The following is a 19,898-nucleotide window of genomic DNA, read 5'->3' as shown; positions in this document are numbered from 1 at the left end:
TTAAGGTTAGGTTGATTAAAGATGTCATTGCATTATTTAATTTGGCCTTAACAACACAACGGTCGTTAATGACTTGGTAGGCTAATGCTTCTCCCGTACTTATCCACACACCATCTGGTTACAGGTCTCTTAACCCTTGGTAGGATTTAAGGTCTGCAGCTGTGTATGGGCTCGGTAAGAAAAGCAGGTGGTTGACTAGCTATATCGGGGTATGCAACTGAAGGAAGAATAACCGGGTCGCCATGGATACAAGAAGAGTGAGCCAACTTATAGGGATGTGCACCGCCAATAAAGTGTAATTTCTCGAAATATCGCGCCTTTTCTTGTGGTCTTAGTCCTTCCCTATATGCCTTTGCACCTTGGATGCTTTTCTGTTGTTTAGACATGGCTACATTCACTTAAATTATCCAAAGTGCACAATACTCAACTGTTCTTTGTTCAGTTGTTTATACCGAGTATCTCTAACATGCACCCGGGTTACTGCCCAGAACGTGACTACAGTGAAAACCCTCTATTGTCCCAATTTTGAAAATCTTCCGACACATAACGCAGTCCGCTTCATAAGCATTTTCAGGCACCAACCTTAACCAAGAATACTCGTTGTTTTCAAGCCATTTGTAATTGAACTTGCATTTCCCCATGTTTCTAGGTGGCTATCAACCATGGCTGGACATGTACAAATGGGATTATGTTACTGCGACAACGCAGCGCAAAGCCTACCGATAAAAAAAGAAGTCTGAATTTAAGACTATGTATTACATTTTAAGGCCTTATTTTTGGGAAAAGTGATTAAAGACTTTTTAAGGACCCGCGACCACCCTGTGTAGCCTACATTTCAGCAGTCTTATCTAGCAGTAATATCTAGTCAATACATCCGTTTGCTGATATCTCGAGCCACACTGACAGCATCAGTCTGTAAATACAAGTTCAAGTGTCCCAAATTCCAATTGCATTTCCATACTGACAAAACTTAAATGTTTGGAAATGATGAACTTCCTTTGGAGATTAAAAATTGATAAGATACAATAACAGCAGGTAACTGTTTTTTTGTTATGAAGTGATACAGGGAGGATTAGCCACAGTACAGCTGGTAGGGAGTGTCTTGTAAACTCTCAGCACATGTCTATAAATGGAGTTGCCGGGTCTCTGTGCCTTTCATAGTTCAAGACTTCAAACTTCTAATGAGGTTCTCTTACAGAGCCAGGAACAGAACAGGAGACATCAGCCAACTGTTATCTGTGTTATTACGGTTGATGTTGTTGCTGTCACAGCTGACAAAGCTGACACACGTATTATTATGTTTTAAATCAATGTATTGTTCTGATATCCCATCTGCATGATGGCTTGTTGTAAATCACATTGTTTCTACGGTTGGAGACAGAGCTAGATAGTTTGTTGGAACAAGGAGAGATGATCTAGCCTACCAAGCACTACACTGATTGCGTCTTTATCTCTGCTGTATCTCTGAAGCCAGCAGATTGTATCTTGAAGGAAACCATCTTTGAAGGAAAACCCCTTCAGATACCTTTTTCAAGTGACTAAATTTCCAACAGTATAGCGAGTATGAGTGTTCATTCCCAGAGATGTTTAGTGCTGTCACTATTTGTGTCTGTGTGTTTGTATATTTGTAGAGCTGAAACATGCAAAGCTTGCCTCCAAGAAAAAAATCAGGCTTTTAAATGCAAATACTGAATACATTTAGCCAAATATTGTATTTGGGATATGAAACATGCCTGCCTTCTACCCCTGAATCTCCAATCAAAAGTTTTTCAGATAAGCTCTGAGCAGAGAAAATGGACTGGAGTCAATATGTCACTGTTGTGTGAAGGGCTTTGGAGGCTATTGCCAAACTGCGGATACAAAATTTTAATATACGACCATTTCATATACATACAACGCAGCATTTTCAGTCTGTCCCATAAACTAAATCTTTGTAAGAGTAAAAAAAAACCAAGCTATGTAACTATTTACCAACACATCCTCATACCTAAATGGTATTGAAGGTTGATTTTTTTTTTGATTTTTAAAGACTCCCAAATCAACATACAGTACATATAAAACTTTTTTGTTTACTGCTGCACGTGTGACCATAATTTTCTGACCGTTCTATTTAATCTAATAGCTAATAGGCTCAGTATTAAACATGTACTAAACTTTGTTAAATGGAACTAGTTAAGTTAAAGGCAAAAAACATCAGGGATTGGCTTAAAATGAGAAGATGTAAGGTGACGTCACGTACGTACTTTTTGTCACAGACTAAAACTCAGTTAACTTCAAGAAGAGAGTTAATTTGTGGTTTCACACAGGACCTGAATCCCAGTCTTCCGAGTGAAAGTCTTGTGTTTAGTTGACCCATCCACCACCCCAATCTACCTATCCTTGTGCGGAATTTGGCACTTTATACTATGTCACATGACTTCCACATTTACTCTAGCGTTAATTACCACAGCCATGAGAGGCTGCCACTTAACTAGAAACGTAATTGTGGGTCATCATGAACTGCTTGAAAAATCGACCCATGCAGTCGTTTTTTAGGTACTGACTAGTCTCGCATGGCCAGACCTTCCTCCACAGCGCTGCCCAGGAGGGTCTGGCTGGTCCACACAACATTCCGGGATGTGAGAAAAATGTGCTCTGGTTAATTGGCATTTCTTTAAACCAATCAAAATCTTCTTCGCCGGACGGAACAATGGTGCCTCTGCAAAATAGCCTCTGGGACTGTTTTGTACTTTTTTTCTTTTGTGTACGTTCAAAGGTTGTTTTAGTCATGCAAATAAAACTTCCGGTGGCACCTGAACAACTACGGAATTGAAACGTCCATATAGACTGTGTGCGGATGGACGGCTATAAGCGAAGTTTTCAACTAAACTAATGGTTTTATTATTATTTCCTAGAACAGGATCAACTCATATTTGTTAAAACCTGTCACATATTAGTAGCAGCTGCTTGGTTTTAGAGGGAAGTGTCAGGTGTGTACCGTTGTGGTGTAAGCAGCCTCCGGGTCGTCCTCCAGGACTCGGGACAAGCCGAAGTCTGACACTTTACACACCAGGTTGCTGTTGACCAGGATGTTTCGAGCTGCCAGGTCTCGGTGAACGTAGCCCATGTCTGACAGATACTTCATACCCGAGGCGATGCCACGCAGCATGCCAACCAACTGGATGACAGTGAAGTGACCGTCATGTTGCTGACAGGGAGAGCAGGATACAGAGAGAAATGAGAAGCCATTGGAAAAAATAGAGAAAGCGCAGACAACGAGAAAGAAAAGCAGGGTCGATGGCAAACACATAAAGACAAAGGAATAACGTAATGATATGTATAGAGCAACAGCATCCAGCACAGTGAAATACTTTTTTTGATTTTTGTAGAAGATTTTTTGTAGAACATTTTCTGAATTATGCTGGACGGACAATATATTCCCATTTCAAGGCAAAAAAGAGACAATGTTAAACTGCCTGTCCTAAAATTCTTAAAAATACTTCACTATGCGCGGTCCCCGGCTGTAAACAATATCCGTAAATAACCTATGACCAAGGGTGATCTTACTATCATGCGTGCAACAAAGACATGCAAAGGTAGCATTGCTTTTACAGACAGACAGATGTGTTAAGGATTTGTCTTTTCTATGACTATATTTATATCAGCATTTTTTTTCAGTGTTTATTTGTCAAAGAAATACCACCTGAGACAGGAAAGAGACATAATTATTCTCATGTTCTCTGATCACCTCAAAACTCACCCTCAGAAAGGAGTCCAGCGATCCATTTTCCACATACTCCACCACAATCATTACAGGCCTGCCTGCAAACACACAAACACAACACACTCCTTATTTCTCAACACATGCTTTCTTTGCTAAAGGAAAGTGGAACGGAACAGGTGAATGTGATGACACCTGAGCAACTTGCATGTGCTGTGAGCCACAGTTAAATGCTCATGAGCTACTAAGTGTCTGTACTTGGATTTTCTTGCAGGTTTTTAATGGTAAATATCAAGATTGATATCTTTTGATTAAAGATGCACTTAGGATGTGTTTTGTGTAAAATTTCTGTTTAAATTTCACCATTAAAAGTTACACCATTATTTGTTGATGAAACCTTTAAATGAAACCACCACTTAGTAACATTACTAATTATTATAAACAACTGGTGATATTAAAACAATGATAGCATGTGTGGACAATCCAATAATGCCACTTAGAAGTAAAATCAGTTGAATGGCTTTTGTAAAACCACCAGTGTAGAACTGCAATGAAAGAATCTGAGGTGATTTTTGGCAACTAATAGGCAAACCCTTAATTTTTAGATGTCTTTGCATCTATTATCATCTATAACGTAAACATCTAAAGTTGCGGGTGCATACAGATATCACGGGACAACGTGGAGAAAAGACTGGTCAGGATAATCAATTATTGAATAGTGGCCATCAAACTATTAGTCAAGGGGCACTGGTCCCAAATGATCCACTGATAAAGCACAAGATAATGTTCTAAGTCATGTAGGTGACACATTGGAATCACACTGTGTGTGTGCGTGTGTGTAACTGCCTGTCTGAGACAAAGAAAAGCAATGAGAAGGCTTGGGAAACACACACACACACACACACACACCATCAGCACTTGATTGATTGAGTCAAGACACTCAATTCATAAAACCTTTTCAACCTTCCGAACAGGACTTGCTCAGTATTCAGTCCGTAACGTGAAACAGTTAGGAACAGGTCCAAACACAGTCTCTCTTTCCAAGTGTTATTGTTTCCCCTCAGAGGACTCCTACAGTGTTACAGATTGACTGGTTTACAGCTCAGAGACAGTTGTCCAGGCCGGTGTGCCAGTGAGCTGTACTGTAAAACATACAGAACTGCCGGAAAAGGAAATAAAAGTGTTGCTGTAGTGAAGTAACACCATGGTATCACACTCCAGATTCAAGACAGCTTCTTTCCTCACATTTGAACGAGAAAAACCTCACGGTGGAGGATCGAGTATCACTTTAATTTATGATTTCAATGCTAAGATTGGTAAAAGCATCCCTTTACCACATCTTATCTTACGTCTTTACAGGATACGGGATGTTTTTTGTATTGTAAGAGCAAAATACTTAATAGCAGCGGAACTTTATTGAGTAAAGGTATTTGATCCAAATTTCAGACACACTGACATATTGCACAGCTTGTGACAGGTCCCAACCTGTCTAAATGACATCTATCAACACCGCTTCACCCTAAAATCATTTTCAATAACTGTTGAGACAGACCGGCAATAACAACCACAATGTTAGTGGTGTGCGGCCCAAACTGATTTTACTCATCAGCCTCTCTGTCTCTTAATAGCTTAAAATATGGATTTATTGCACATTTCCTTTTCCACAATTACCAGGACAGTTTTTCACCTAAACATTAGTGAGAATATTTTCATTTACGATTTATGGAATATAGGTATATAGACATGAAGACTTTGTTTTTCAAATCAAACCATGTTACTAGTTGTTCTGACTTCATGGGATTAGAATGTGAATAGTTGACTACAACATCATAACCAATTCATTCTACAAAGAATTTCCCATTAGAGAAACACCCAAACTTTGATGCTGACATGTCAATTGGATCACAATTATAGCATATTAGGGGAAAGCATGATAGCTCATTTTGCCTATAAGGACCCAGGGCTATTGATATATTGATTAACAGTGAGATCGACCAGATCGGTTTCTGATCAGCCCTCACTTTATTAGTGACCGAGACTCCGGCGTTCTGCTGAGAATAATAGCGTTAAGGGAGTCAACATCTCATTAGAGAGACAGGAGACAGCAGGCGAGACTGCTGGCAGCAATACCACTATTCTGCACTCAAAAACAAACAACATACCACACCGTCAGATTTATACTTCAGTAAAACAGTATATATTTAAACAAAAAAATATTTGACTATTACATTGTTGGTTAGACAAAATGCATCTTGGGATACCTTCTCAATATCTGCAATGAGAAGCATCTAGGACTATACAAAATGCAACATAATTATTTAAAAAAATGGTGCAAGCCATTTGAGCAAGTCATGACAATGGACTCATCTCCTACTGCAGGTGCAGGTGAAAAAAATGGTTTGTGTGTCTTCATAAATGTATTTTTAATTTAATGCTAGGGACTTATTGACTTCTTCTGACTTCTATATTGCACTTTTCCATTTTGTGTTAAGAAACAAAACTGATTTATTATTGCATACTGTGGCACACAACTTTGGAAAAACTGAGAAATCTTGACTGTGTTAACATTTACTGTTAAACAGCTTCAATTTGTTTAACATTTCAAATAATCAAAGCCAAACCATGCATAACATAAACAAGGGAATGTTGAATCTCAGCCCATTCACCACAGCCACGTCACCAGAGGAAAGAAGGCACGGTGGGGATATGGATGAGCAGACTTACTTTAGACCAAATAGGCACATGTTTCTTTTTTTTGAACTGCCACTTTTATCATGATTCCCTTATATTTGCAGATATTCTCCTCCTCCCCCCCAACACCAATCCCGGAGGGATAGACAGGAAATGATTTGATCAAGCTTGGCTTTCCTGAGCTAATTAGCAATGCCTTGAAACAGTATATAGTTATGCAGCGCCTGAACAAAAACAAACGCACCTGTTTACCAGAATCAAAATGTGTCACCTGTTATTTCTGAGCAGGTATAGCAGTCAGTCACAGCACAGTACTCTCCGTAATTAGTCTCTGAAGAACAACAACAGATGTAGGGAGCCAAAGATGGAGAAAGTGAGTCAAAGACAGACAGAAAAGGAATACCCAGAATTGATGTCTTTCTCTAGCCCACTGCCAAGAACAAAAGAGTGCATGCTTTGGTGTGTGTTGGATTGTGTACAGTGGCGACGCCAGAGATTTCTTTTTGCTGGTGCTAAGGCGTTGCTTGACGTTTCGGTGAGGGTGCTCTGAAAGTTAGAGTTTCTCTTGACGTACGTAGCCTACTGACACGCTCCCACCTCCGCAGCGGTTTAAGCGAGCGAACAAGAGGGAGAGAGAGATTTATGTTTTTTATGCACTAAAGTTGCCAATACAACAGCACCATGAAACTCTGAACACATTTCAAATACCAGCCAACGAGCCAGGTTTACACAACCATTACTGCAGCTTTCATACAGTAGCTTACATTGGCAGAAGAGTATTGCGGCAGGCCAAATAATAACACACACACATGCATCCTCACACAGTATTCATACTTGCACACATGGTAACAATAATGTAACGTTTTTCATGTCTGCAGTGACTTAATACAAGCCACTGAACCTGTTTCAAACACGTTTCCAGGGCTATAAATAAACCAAAGTCCTGTGCGCTGTTTACCTTTGAATTCGGTGATCCATTTCTTCAGTTCTGTAAAACACATTTTCACTGTAATGTTCTGCTACGAGACAGAGATAAGAGTGACGTTCTTGCATAGACTCCTATTGGATGAATCCTCCCCCCCCCTGTGGCCTTGCTGTGCGACCCCCTGGTCTAATGTCATTCCCAGCAGTGTAACGTTAGGCATCCTCAGCATCCATCACGGCCGCGGTCCGGTCATCTTCCTCCGGCTGGTTGTTGACAAGTTCACCATATCTCTCAGGTTCATTTACAGTTTTTTTGATAAAATCTCCACACGTTGACGTTCAGGTAGTAAAAAACGACCTATTACTAAACGTTACACTCACTTCGCTAATCCCAAAGACTCCAAATACTGCACTCTTCTTTTATACGTTACTGCAGAAGTAAGGTCAAAAGTTGGGTGTCAAATGGGTGTGCTGCACCCATTGGTCGAATAGTATCACCTGTGTTTGCTCCACGTGTTTGTTCTGAAAATAATTGTTTCATAATTGCTTTTATTCATGTATTCGCTTTTTAAATATCAATTAACACATTCATGAAAATATATATATTGTTTTACACACCACAGAAATTTCTTGGGGGTGCTGACTGAGTGCTAGAGCAACCCCAAGCTCCTCCCTGGGGCCTTCTATGATTGTGTGTTGTGTGTGTTGTGTGTGCAATGCATGCACCTTTAGTTAGACAGAAATTGGGAAAGGTTTGCTCTGATAACTTACTCACAGATAAACGCAGATGACTAAAAAATAATGTCAGAGATTCATGTAGGACAAAAGTGGAGATTCAATCAATTTTACTGAATGTTTCATGCGGTACACATTTCAAAGTGCCTTAAAACACACCTACAGTAGATACATGGTGCCATCCTGCTCATCAGAAGCACTTTAGGTGACTTGCTCAAGGAAACTTCAACACTCTCTCTGGAGGAGCAGGGAATCGAATCGGGAACCTTCCGATTACTAGACAATAGTCAGTCTAGTCAGCGCTGTTGACCTCGATGTGATGAAAAGTCCTTCCCGAGCCACAGTGACTCAAAATGTTTTCATCCTTTTATCATCAGATGTCATACCAGAAAATCATTAGTGTTGTGTGGGGGGGATTTGTTTTTCACTCAATAGCTTCAGAGCTGGTCGACTATAAAAAACTACAGTTTAAACCGTCAGTGCAAAGCATCAGCAATCAGCAGCTTTAATGTGATGATGGCATGTATCGGCCTTTAAAGACCCTTATCAGCTGAGTTCCTTGTCAGCAGGGTCAACGCTGAGGAGTGTCCTCTATCTACAATCAGGGAAGGGGGAGGGAGTTGAAAGTCTTCAGGGGACACATTTATATTCACAGCGATGTCTCAGTTTATACAACCCCTGTAAAAACAACCATATGTTGTGCTGGGTGAACCCTGTAAAACAAAGCTCGTTAACAACGCACGCGCACACACGCGCACACACTCACACACACACAAAGCACTATGGGAGAGGGTAATGCTTACTCTACACCAGTGGTTTTCAAAGTGGAGTCTGGGGACCCCCAGGGGTCCTTGAAGGAGTTCCAGGGGGTCCCCAACAGAAAAGGAGAATCATTTATTTTCACTATAATTTTATCCATAAGTAACACAATGACAGATTGTATAACTATTTTGCTCATGGGTTTCACTCACTTTCTGTAGTAAAATAATAATATAATAAAAATTCTATCGGGTTGGGGACCCTGGGACGAATGTTATCACATGGGGGTCCAATTTGTGTCAGTTTAAGGATCCGTGGTAAAAAAGTTAAAAAACCACTGCTTTACACAAAGCGTAAATACAAAACAAAACTATGTATGTAAACAGAACAGAGTCAGCTCACTAATCTTGGAAAAAGAAAAACATAGTGACTAAAAGGAATGCAACCTTAAGAAGTGGTTTTACTGCAATTTACCATTCGAACAACAAAAGTCATGAATTAATCCATCTAACTCTGGGAAACATGGTGATGGGTAAAGAGATAGCAATTTCAAATGCACTTGTTACATTTTATTTTGCTTTTAAAGCAAAGTGCTTGTAATGCGAGTGCAGCATCTGGGGCGCCCCCAGACAACAAAACTGGAGGTATCTTTTTTTTTTAATAGAAGTGCAAATGTTTGTATAACACATGTGTTCTTCTTATCTTTGTCTCTGTGAGTAACTGGGATTATACATGGGAAAATGCACCACATACAGTATATGACAAGAATTTAAGTAAGAAGTAGTTAGTGGTTTTGGATTGGCCAACTACCAGTGTAGTAGTTGTATTCCCCACTTCAAACTAATTTATGTTAAAGTGTAGCTGAGACTAGATGGAAACGTGAGGGAGGCACCGTCGTTGTCCATCATGTTGATAACCACATTGTAACTGAACATATCTGTATCTAACACTCCTCATAAAAGAAAAAATTAAAAATAGAGTATGACTGACAAGAAAGTTAAAAATGGCTTGGTTTCATCAGTGGTGTCAGGACTTTTACTGAATACATATTAGCTAGAAATGTATTGGTAACATGGATGTATTCTGATCACATCTCCAAACTTGGCATCTGCAATAATCCTACTTACTTTTGGTGACCACGCCCTCTAGTCTGATGATGTTGGGGTGGTCAAATTGGCCCATGATTGACGCCTCGCACAGGAAGTCCCGCCTCTGACGCTCCACATACCCGCCCTTCAGTGTCTTTATTGCCACGGCAATCTCCTTCTTCCTGGAGTTCTCAAGCGGCCGCTGCACACCTCGCCGAACTCACCTAAAGCGAACACACACACACACAACACACACACACACACACACACACACACACACACACCACACACACACACACACACACACACACACACACACACACAGTCTATATCATCACACACCATCAGCAGGCAGCACAGTTTGCCACCTGGGGGCACTGTTGCAGTTCCCATCCAAACTCCAGCATTTTTTCCTCTTTGATTAGTTCAACTTCATGAAATTCTCTATTTCACCTACTTAAAAAGCTTTGGATCTATTCTAATACTTTCTTTTGTTCTCTAAACCTGTTAAGCTTTAATAATCCTACAGTCTGTGCAAAGAAAATGACACTGGGAAAAGGAAAGAAAGGCATCCATTTTAGTGTGTACAATGGAGTAGAGACGGGGTTCATAGCAATTATATGTGTGGAATGAAAATAGATCATCTCCTATGGCACATTTAAAGCTATTGTTATTCTCACCAACATGAAATGATCCTCTTCCGCCCACATGGCAAAAGGTAGAACCACAAGTGGATGAGTGTATAACTGTGTGTGCATGCCTGTGTGTGTGTGTGTGTGTGTATACCGGCTCCGATCACCCTCTCGATGCGAATCCTGGAGGGGTCGATCTCCTTGGTGAACTCGTGGATGGCCTGCGTGGGGTCTTTGTATGTATCAGGGTCCACATAGGTCTTTATTCCTGGAAAGGGGACTGTGGGGACAGAGAGAAAGAAATAGACATTGAGAGTGTCTTTTTAATATCTTCACCAGACTGGAAGGTACATTAGGCAAAACTTAGCAGGAACATTTTTAGACAATTTTTTGGACTAAAAAAGAAATGTATTGACAAAAAGACTGCTATTGATTTGAAAGCCACTAATACTATTGTGTGGCTACAAATATTACCCAACCGTGGGCACATCTGCAGTTGGGATGTGGAAAAATTGTGGTATCTGACATCACGTACGAAACAAACTTAAGTTACATCCACACACAAGTAATGTAACAAACTGCTTTTTTTTCTAACCCAAATGATCTTTTCTTAAACCTTTTACGTTAACTATGTGTTTAAAACTGTTTTCACAACTTGCACCAGTGGGGAAAATAAGCTTCCATTGTAATTGAGAATAAAGTTTAGTTGCATGGGAATGTCATTTTATTTTTATTTATTTCATTTTTATAGGACAGCTGAAGACATGAAAGGAAGAGAGGGGCGATGACACACAGCAAAGGGTCTTAGGTTGGAATCAAACCCAAGGCCGCTGCATCAAGGAGTAAACCTTTGTATATACAGTATAGGCACCAGAGGTGGGTAGTAACAAGTTACATTTACTCTGTTACATTTACTTGAGTACGTTTTTGAAAAAATTGTAGTTCTAGGAGTAGTTTTAAATCACTATACTTTTACTTGTACTTGAGTAGATTAGTGAAGAAGAAACTGTACTCTTACTCCGATACATTAGGCTACAATGAGCTCGTTACTCGTTACTACGCTTCATTGTTTTTACCCCAGCGTACGTCTAGTTTTAATGTTTTATTTTGACAGAGAGTCTTCTGCTGAAGGCTCTACCACGTGCCTGTGCTTAACCAATCACACGTCGTTGTTCAGTCATGTGACCATACTCGTTTCAGCAGCGTTTAGCTTTACAGTCGTAGCAAAGACGTCAGAAGCAAAACGTCGCCAAGGCAACGCAAACCAGGAGGACCCCCCCGCCTCATAGTGAAAGCATGTTTACGTTTTAGGAAAAGGGGAAACAGCAGCTACGTTATGCGGCGTCTTCTGTGTCGACCAAGACAAACGGACATGTGAGCGTTCAACAACTCAACATCTAACCTGAGGAAACGTAGCGGTGGTTTTAGTTTTTGCTGTGGAGAAGTGGATCTTTGTCTTTTAGGTTACATAAAGTATGTTTTACACATGCAGTATCCATCCTAATTTGATGTGACAAGTCTCTCAAATAAGCTATTTTGTAATTAATAAATTAATTTTAATTTATTTTATTGATTGGATGGACTATAATTTGCCTAAATATGATTATTTTGTATTTTTGTCGGTCTGGTTGATGCTTGTGTTAAGAAATAAATCAGACGTTACTCAACAGTTACTCACTACTTGAGTAGTTTTTTCATCAAGTACTTTTTTACTCTCACTCAAGTAATTATTTGTATGACTACTTTTACTTTTACTTGAGTCATATTATTCTAAAGTAACAGTACTTTTACTTGAGTACAATTTTTGGCTACTCTACCCACCTCTGATAGGCACACACTCTACCAGGTAAGCTACCCAGGCACCCAGAATGTCATTTTTTAAGTGAGTGGGGGTTGCACTCTGAGACTTGCACACGCAAGCACGCACGCACACACACATACACACACACACACACACACACCACACACACACACACACACACACACACACACACACACACACACACACACACACACACACACACACACACACACACAATCGTGTCTTTTGCTAAGAAGCAGCCGGGAAGCCCATCTTTTAACCCGGGCGAGGTTTTAGCCCCTGCTTTAAGCAAGCATCCACCCTGTTTAAGTGTCCTTGAGCAAGTCAGTGACTCTTTACAGGCTGCTGCTTTTCTGCCTCTGACCCCGTGCCTTCCATTGGAGGTGGGGTTAGACAAAAGCTGCATTTCTCCTTCAAGAATCGATACAGTGTAACAAAAACAGCAACAACAACGAATCAACACCAGCAAAACCCCAAAGCCCCTGTTCTCCTCTCAAAGCTTGTGCTCAACACAACACCCAGGGCTGAGACCTGAGACAAGACCCAGAAGATACAGGGTTTTGAACACACATCAGTAGCGTGTAAGGTGTGTGTTTTAATTTGGAATATCAGAGAACTATGTGGCAGCTTGTTAGCCACCTTTCAAAAACTAATTTAATGTATGTTTCTTCTCTTACCTTTGGCTATCTGTGCTGGTTTTCTCACCTTAATCCAACTCTCCTCTTAAAACTGTCATTTCTCTTTGTCTTCTCATCTCTTCTACCTTTCAACCTAGTTCCCCTTCTTACCCTCGCTTCTTTCACCTTTCTGTTTCTCCTCCAGCAGTCTTCCCTCATCTCGCCCCAATCTTCGGCTTTACACTCACTTTCAAATACCTGTCTTTTTTTCACTTTACCTCTCTCATTTAAGTTTGTTTTTTATTATGTTGGGAGTGAAAAGTTTGGATATTAAAAGATAAAAGACAAAGGCAAAAGAGACAGAAAGGTACAGGAGTGCAAAAGCAGACAGCTCAGGGATGCAGCTACATAAACAGATTAATACAAAAATAAAATAAAAGAAAAAGCTCATGTAATAGAACATCATATGAAACTGGAGGGGAGGAGGAGAGCTGGAGAGGAAGGAGAGGAAGAGAGACAGAAAGATGAAGGAGCATGGTAGTTTAAAGCGTTTTGCTGTGTTGACTTGTCTGACGTCGGAGTCCCTGAAACTATCGTTTATGTATCACATTTGCTACTTTTTTTCTTGCCAGCATTTGTAAAAGTAGCAAGTCAATATTTTTGCATTTTGTACAAGCGTTGTTGAAAACTTAAACATGTATACAAACACATGGTAAATGCTCCATACAGCAGTATGCTGTGCATGTTGGAAGCACATAGAAGAGCATGTGACTATAGCTGCTAACTCCTTATCTTCTTTGCCTATAGGCAAAGACAACACAACATAAAACCTGTCACTTAATCTTCAAATGGTTGGAAGTTCTGACTAAAGTAATTTACATCACCAACTTATGTAATGTGCCAAACAGAGTTTACATTTATTTAAAAATAGAAAACATAGACCATGCAGACTTTCCCCTACCATCATTACCATACATGTGGAAATAAATTATTGACTTAATCTTTTTGTTAAATAAAATTGTGAAAGATGAGCTATCACAGTGAGAGAACAGTATCATAAACAACAAAGAAAAGAGGTTGACTGATTGATTTACCGTGTCCATTCTGATAATTGGTCCTCCTTTTCTCCTCTGAAGTCATCTTGGCCTTGAAATACCACTGACACCTAGAAAACACATTGATGGACAGAGTTATTGGGTTATTCTTTTCTATTTAATTTTTTTTCTCAAATGTGCAATAATATTACTTTATAGTGGAACTGACTATCCGGGACCTCAAGAGATGTGGAATTGGAATTATCTTTTAGTGAGTAAATTAAGAAAAAAATTCTTATTGTCTTAATCCTATTCTAGAAAAAAAAATCTCTCACTGGGGACATTTTAAAACATTTATTAACCAATTTTCTGCAGAAAAAGACTCATGTCAGCTCCTGAGTAAATAACACAACCACTATCCAGTTACATAACACACTTTCCAAATTCACCAAATTCCAAACTCTTGTATTAACAGTGTGACACGACAATAATAATAAAGTGCTGTGTTGCAGGTTAAATACAGACCTCAGTGTGTGTGTGTGTGAGTGTGTGTGTGCTCACTGCTCATGTCTATTTGTGTTTAACTAAATTCTTGTGAAAGAGACACATAATCATTTTAAGAAATGGTGGCACCTTTACATGAGCAGGTTTACAGATTGCTGAATTTGACAGTAATTAAAAAGTTATATGTGAAAAAATGCAACAAACCAAATGCAAGGGTGAGATTGAACAAACCATCAAACTCAACACACTACTATAGAAGGTAAAAAACACTTGCATCGACTGATGCAAAAACTTAGTTGTTGTCGTCCTCTTGGTGTGTGTGTGTGTGTGTGTGTGTGCGTGTGTGTTTGAGAGAGAGACAGACAGAGAGAGCGTGAGAGAGAGTGAGAGAGAGAGAGAGAGAGAGAGAGAGAGAGAGAGAGAGAGAAAGAGAGAAAGAGAGAGAGTTTATCTGGGCACTGAGACACAGAGAGACAGCCAGCGACTGATAAAAAGCTGCTGCCAAGAAAGTCTGAAAAGCTGAGAGATTAGATGACAGCATCTGCAAAACACCAGGGAAAAATTTATCCAAATAGATGCTTGGATGTTACTCCCAAATAAACAGTACCCTGTCAGAATCACACATAGAACCAGAATAGCCTTCATGGGAAAGTACAGCTCAAACACATTACTGTCAGATCAAAATAGTCCAAAAGCACACCTGTACACATAACTGTTGAGTGTTGTATATATAATGTAATGAATAGCACAAAGAAAAAAAACAGTAAAAGTTTTTTTTGCTTCTGGTGACATTTTCTACAGATAGATGCTCCTCATGACGAGCCATATCATTGTTTACTTGTTACTGTAAAAATATATAAAATTTTAGTGTGTTGCGTTTTTAGGCCTTACTTTTTGACAGGATAGCTTAGACTTGAAAGGGGAAATGATATACAGCAAAGGACCGCATGTTGGAACCGAACCTGTGGCCACTGCATTTAGGACTGAGCCTCTGTTTATGGGCACGCAGCCTACCAGTTGAGCTACCCATTTAATTATTAAATGCATAGCCAGCTTTGCACCAATACAATACACATCTGATCAAACTCAGTTTTACCTTTCGACAGATGATTAAAAAAAAAAAAACCTACCACTAACAGCTCACATAGTGTTACAGTTGAACACAGATAGATGCAGACACACAGCAGGCCCAACAATACCAACATGGCTGCCTGTTTGACCATTCTAAAAGTGAGAGCTTTTTTGATTTGGATCTCTGTTTAAGGTTTAGTTAAGTTTAGGAAACTACAATAATTGTCACATTGTCATATTTACAGTTAGGAACACACTGTCAAAAACTGAAAAACTATGTCTTTGTGGATCCAATCATCCACAAGCTACTGCTTTTAGAAACTGTGTAAAAACAAAAGCGCTATTTTCCCCAACAATGTAAACCATCAAGCTCAAACAAATTATTAAAGCAACAACTTCAACATAATTTAGACCTGTGGTCTGCAATATTCAGTTTTCATTCCTGAAATGGCTTTGTGAACAGTCAGGCACACGTTTGAAATTGATCCACAGGTTTTTTACAGTTACACAAGTGTTGTTATACATGTATACATAGAGGTTTGCCGAAGATGGCTCACTTGACCGTAATTGCATGAATAAATGTGTAACAAAACTCAAACGACGTCTCATTTCAGTTAATCAATCCATGAAGTAGAGTTTTAGCAAGCTACCCAGATGTTTTTTCTCAGGAGATGGAGGAGACCAACAAAAAGTTACAATTAAAAAAGAATACTGGACTCACATTTGCTAGCTGGGCCGAAACATTATACTTGAACTATATAACAAAAGGTTGGTTGTTTTAGTCCACCTAATGATGGAAAATCCAGTGTTCACTCTTCTTTTAGCTCTGTTTTGGTCTCCACCAATTCTTAAGAGAAATATATCCAGTGTATTTTTTATCTCTCCTCTTCACGTTTGAGTCATTTGCTTTGCCTGACTTTGATCAGCATTCATGAATTGTGCAGAAGATTTTGGCTTTTCCTAAAGAATAAATTCCCTCTGTTAAAAATGTGATGTGAAGCAACGGTGCTGCTTAAGTAACTGCTCTAATCAACATAAACAACATCCAACAAACAGTGGTAGAGAATTTGTACTGCCTAACAACATGGCTAAATGATGTAATAATGCAGGATACAATTGAATAAATTAGGAGTGATAATGCCCACTATGTACTAGTGGAGAAAGTGTGTGTAAGTGCTTGCTTGCATGAATGTGTGTGGGTTCATGTGATCACATGTGAGCCTCCTCCTCTTTGAAGATTTAACATAGTCCGGGTTGCCAGATTAAAGCAGGTGTCAGAGGGCTACGAGCTGCAGGTTGCCAGATTGGGTTTGGACTAAGAGAAGTCTGTGGTATCTTGGACACTGATAGACAGAGCAGATAACATGGTGGGCAACAGTGGCAGAGAGGACAAGAAGGGGATTTGGAAAGCTACTTTTGACCTCTGCTGATGGGGTCAAGCTGTTCATTAAAGAAATGGTGGCATGTGCCATTATCAGTCTTTTCCAGTCCTATCCTCTGATCCCCTTTATCCGCCTATCCCTGTCTCACTGGCTTTCATGTTGAAACGAGGCCGGACATCCAGACACAGACACACACAAAGACAGTTATCACACACAAAAGCTTCTGTCACTGCTCTCTGGGCTGTTGAGCATTCTTAGAGTGCATATTCACAAGCCCTTTACACACCCACACATACACCTCCTCTCCTGCCCTAACATCCCTCACAGTCATCTCGCCCTGGCACATCTCTCTGCTGCTATAGAGGGCACAGAAAGGATGAAAGAAAATATGTATAAAATGAGAGAAAAAAAGTTGCAAAGATTGACAGACAACTCAAGGATAAAGAGTACACGTGCAGTTAAAGTCCTCAGCTATGCTACGCATGTGCAGTCATGCCACCTTTTCTCTAGTAGAAGTACTCACTCTTTAAATTTAGCACAAGTAGATGCAAACATAGATGAAACTCTCAGAAGCATTTCATGGGGACAAGGTGTTCTATCTCCCCGTTAGTTAAGTAGCTCCTCTTATATCCTCACTTGTCTCATACAACTTTCCGTCTATGAGAGCTGTGTGACTGAAAGCTCTCATCTTTCTCAGGCAGCTCAAATACATTTGGTGCTTTTTCAAACTAAAAAAGAGGAAAAGTCCGTCCTACACAGGGCAGATATGACAGATGCAGATATGACAGATCGTGATGAAGTAAAAAAAAAACATTCCCAATACTGCAACTGCTTTTAGCTGGATTCAGGTAAAAAGAAAAAGGCCCTCCTTGTGCTGGAAAGCTAAAAGCCTAAAGAGCTTGCTTTAGCTGTTGCACCTGGTGTGTGTACGTTTGTGTATACAAACTAGGAGCACACACTGTCCAACACACCAAAATCACATCATGAACACAAGAACACTCTGAATCCCTGCTATATATCTACTGCTTTTCGATTTTTTAAAGGATACATACTTAACATTCTTTTGACATTCAAATCAACACTGAAGGACTTGTGTGATAAAAAAACAACCTGATCTCACACTGCTTCACTGCTCACTTGTGGAAATTCTCTGTAAACTAGCACAGTTCAATGCCGCAATGGAAGTGTTTTACTCTGCAGTTTCTCTAATGGGTGCTAGATCTATAGAGACTGAATTGATGTAAGTGCAAGTTTGGGCTGTGTTTATTGATGATGATGTACGGCTTACACAATCAGCACCTGGGATGGTCTCATTCTTCTTCTGCCATGAGAGCTCAGCAGGTACATTTCAATCATGCACTTGTCTGAAAGTTCATAAATAATTTACGTAGTGACACTGTATAGAAATACCAATGGCAAAAGTGAAAAAGAAAACGGGGAGGAAAGGAAGTTTTTCCTCTTTTTCTAATTCAAACTAATATTTGTAGTCTTCTATTTCCATCAGTGTTGTTTTACAGTAGTAACAATACCCGTGCTGACAGAGATGACAGAGAAATTTAAAGGAAAGTAACAATGTTTATGACTTATATTTGTTTGAGATGTGCATCAAGGTTGGTTTAAATTGCTTTGAAGGGGGTTAGAAATGGCTGGACTCATTTGTATATTAATTAATTGCCAAAATTGTGTATCTTTTGAATTGTTGTTTGTCTTTTGGGAGTCAAAACTAAAAACCTAAATAAAAGAAAAAAAATACTAATGGCTTAACAAGATAACATGTTTTTTTGTTTCTAATGCCACCTTTGAAAAACTACTTTTTTTGTTGATTCAAATATTTTAGGGATGGCCTCGGTCTTGCTGAAATCAGGACCTACTATGATATTTCTTGCATAATGCACAAGTATAGTTACTCCAATATAAAACATACAAATGTAGGCATGCTGGAGTGGGTTGAGGTATCAAGGCCTGTTCCCACCAGAAAGTGGCACAGTAAGCTTCATCCGTGCCTTCTTGCAGAATATCAGTGGTAGAAGCTCACCGACATAGTAACTACTCAAGTTGGTGATTTCTGGCGAGCTAATGGCTAACACGCTAACCAGCCGGGAACAAGCTGCCAGTCAAAAACAGGACAATAACTTCAGGCAGTTTATTCAAGAGATGTGTGTACCACTGACTCCTGTCTCATAACAAACCATTCCTCTTTAATGTAGCAGTTTATACTCTGACAGAGCAGAGTCCAATAAAAGTGTGTGGTACAACCCAGTCAACAAGACACTTCTTTAAACATCAGCCTGTCTACAGTATATTGGTAAATTTGTGTGTCACAGTTTAAAGATGTTGAACTTCAAGTGAAACGTTTTATAAATTCATATTGCCCCCCCCCCCTCCCGCAAGCAAATCCACCAGAATGAGCAGAAGTCTAACAGGTGATTGCTACAATTGTAGTTTTAAGTTCAGGAAGTAGATGTAGATAAACTGCAGTGACATCATGAGAACATCTGGATGAATAAGGGCTGCACACACCCAGTGAGAGTTATTTTGGATGATTAGAACTCTTCTAAAGCTAAAAGGAGAAAGGGGCTGTCCTGAAAATTACCAGGATTTAGACCATCATGAGACATTACAGTAAAACAAGAAGAAGAACAAAAGCTATTCAATTTATACCAACATGTCAGAGGCAGGCAACACTGGCTGGTTGATTTTATCAGTCAAGTGTCAACTCAATATGACATCAGTTCAAATTACACACTGAATGACACTTTCTTTGCATACCTTAAAATCAAGGCAGTGAAGTGCTCTTACCTTCCAGTGATCAGGAGGAAGAGGGTGAGGATGACGAGGAGGGTGAAGCCACCAACTGCTGCCGTGATGATCACCAACACCTGGCCTTGGTCAGAAGCCATGTCTGATGCTGAAGGTGGCGGAGAATGCAGGATGGTTAG

General features: G+C 39.7%; 1 protein-coding gene across 1 annotated transcript in view; it reads right to left on the bottom strand.

Moving 5' to 3' along the window:
• The window catches only part of LOC116698386 (ephrin type-A receptor 6-like), a 183,515-nt gene that overhangs the window by 11,655 nt on the left and 151,962 nt on the right, over positions 1 to 19,898 (bottom strand). Inside the window, 7 exon segments of the mRNA XM_032530305.1 lie at positions 2,978 to 3,187; positions 3,740 to 3,801; positions 9,937 to 10,077; positions 10,080 to 10,121; positions 10,684 to 10,809; positions 14,063 to 14,133; positions 19,759 to 19,867. Of these exon segments, the coding sequence (XP_032386196.1) occupies positions 2,978 to 3,187; positions 3,740 to 3,801; positions 9,937 to 10,077; positions 10,080 to 10,121; positions 10,684 to 10,809; positions 14,063 to 14,133; positions 19,759 to 19,867 (761 nt within the window).

The sequence above is a fragment of the Etheostoma spectabile genome, chromosome 11 (assembly GCF_008692095.1).
Source record: "Etheostoma spectabile isolate EspeVRDwgs_2016 chromosome 11, UIUC_Espe_1.0, whole genome shotgun sequence".
Lineage (NCBI taxonomy): Eukaryota > Metazoa > Chordata > Actinopteri > Perciformes > Percidae > Etheostoma > Etheostoma spectabile.
Note: the sequence above shows the minus strand (reverse complement) of the source record. Positions and strands in the feature narration are given on the sequence as shown.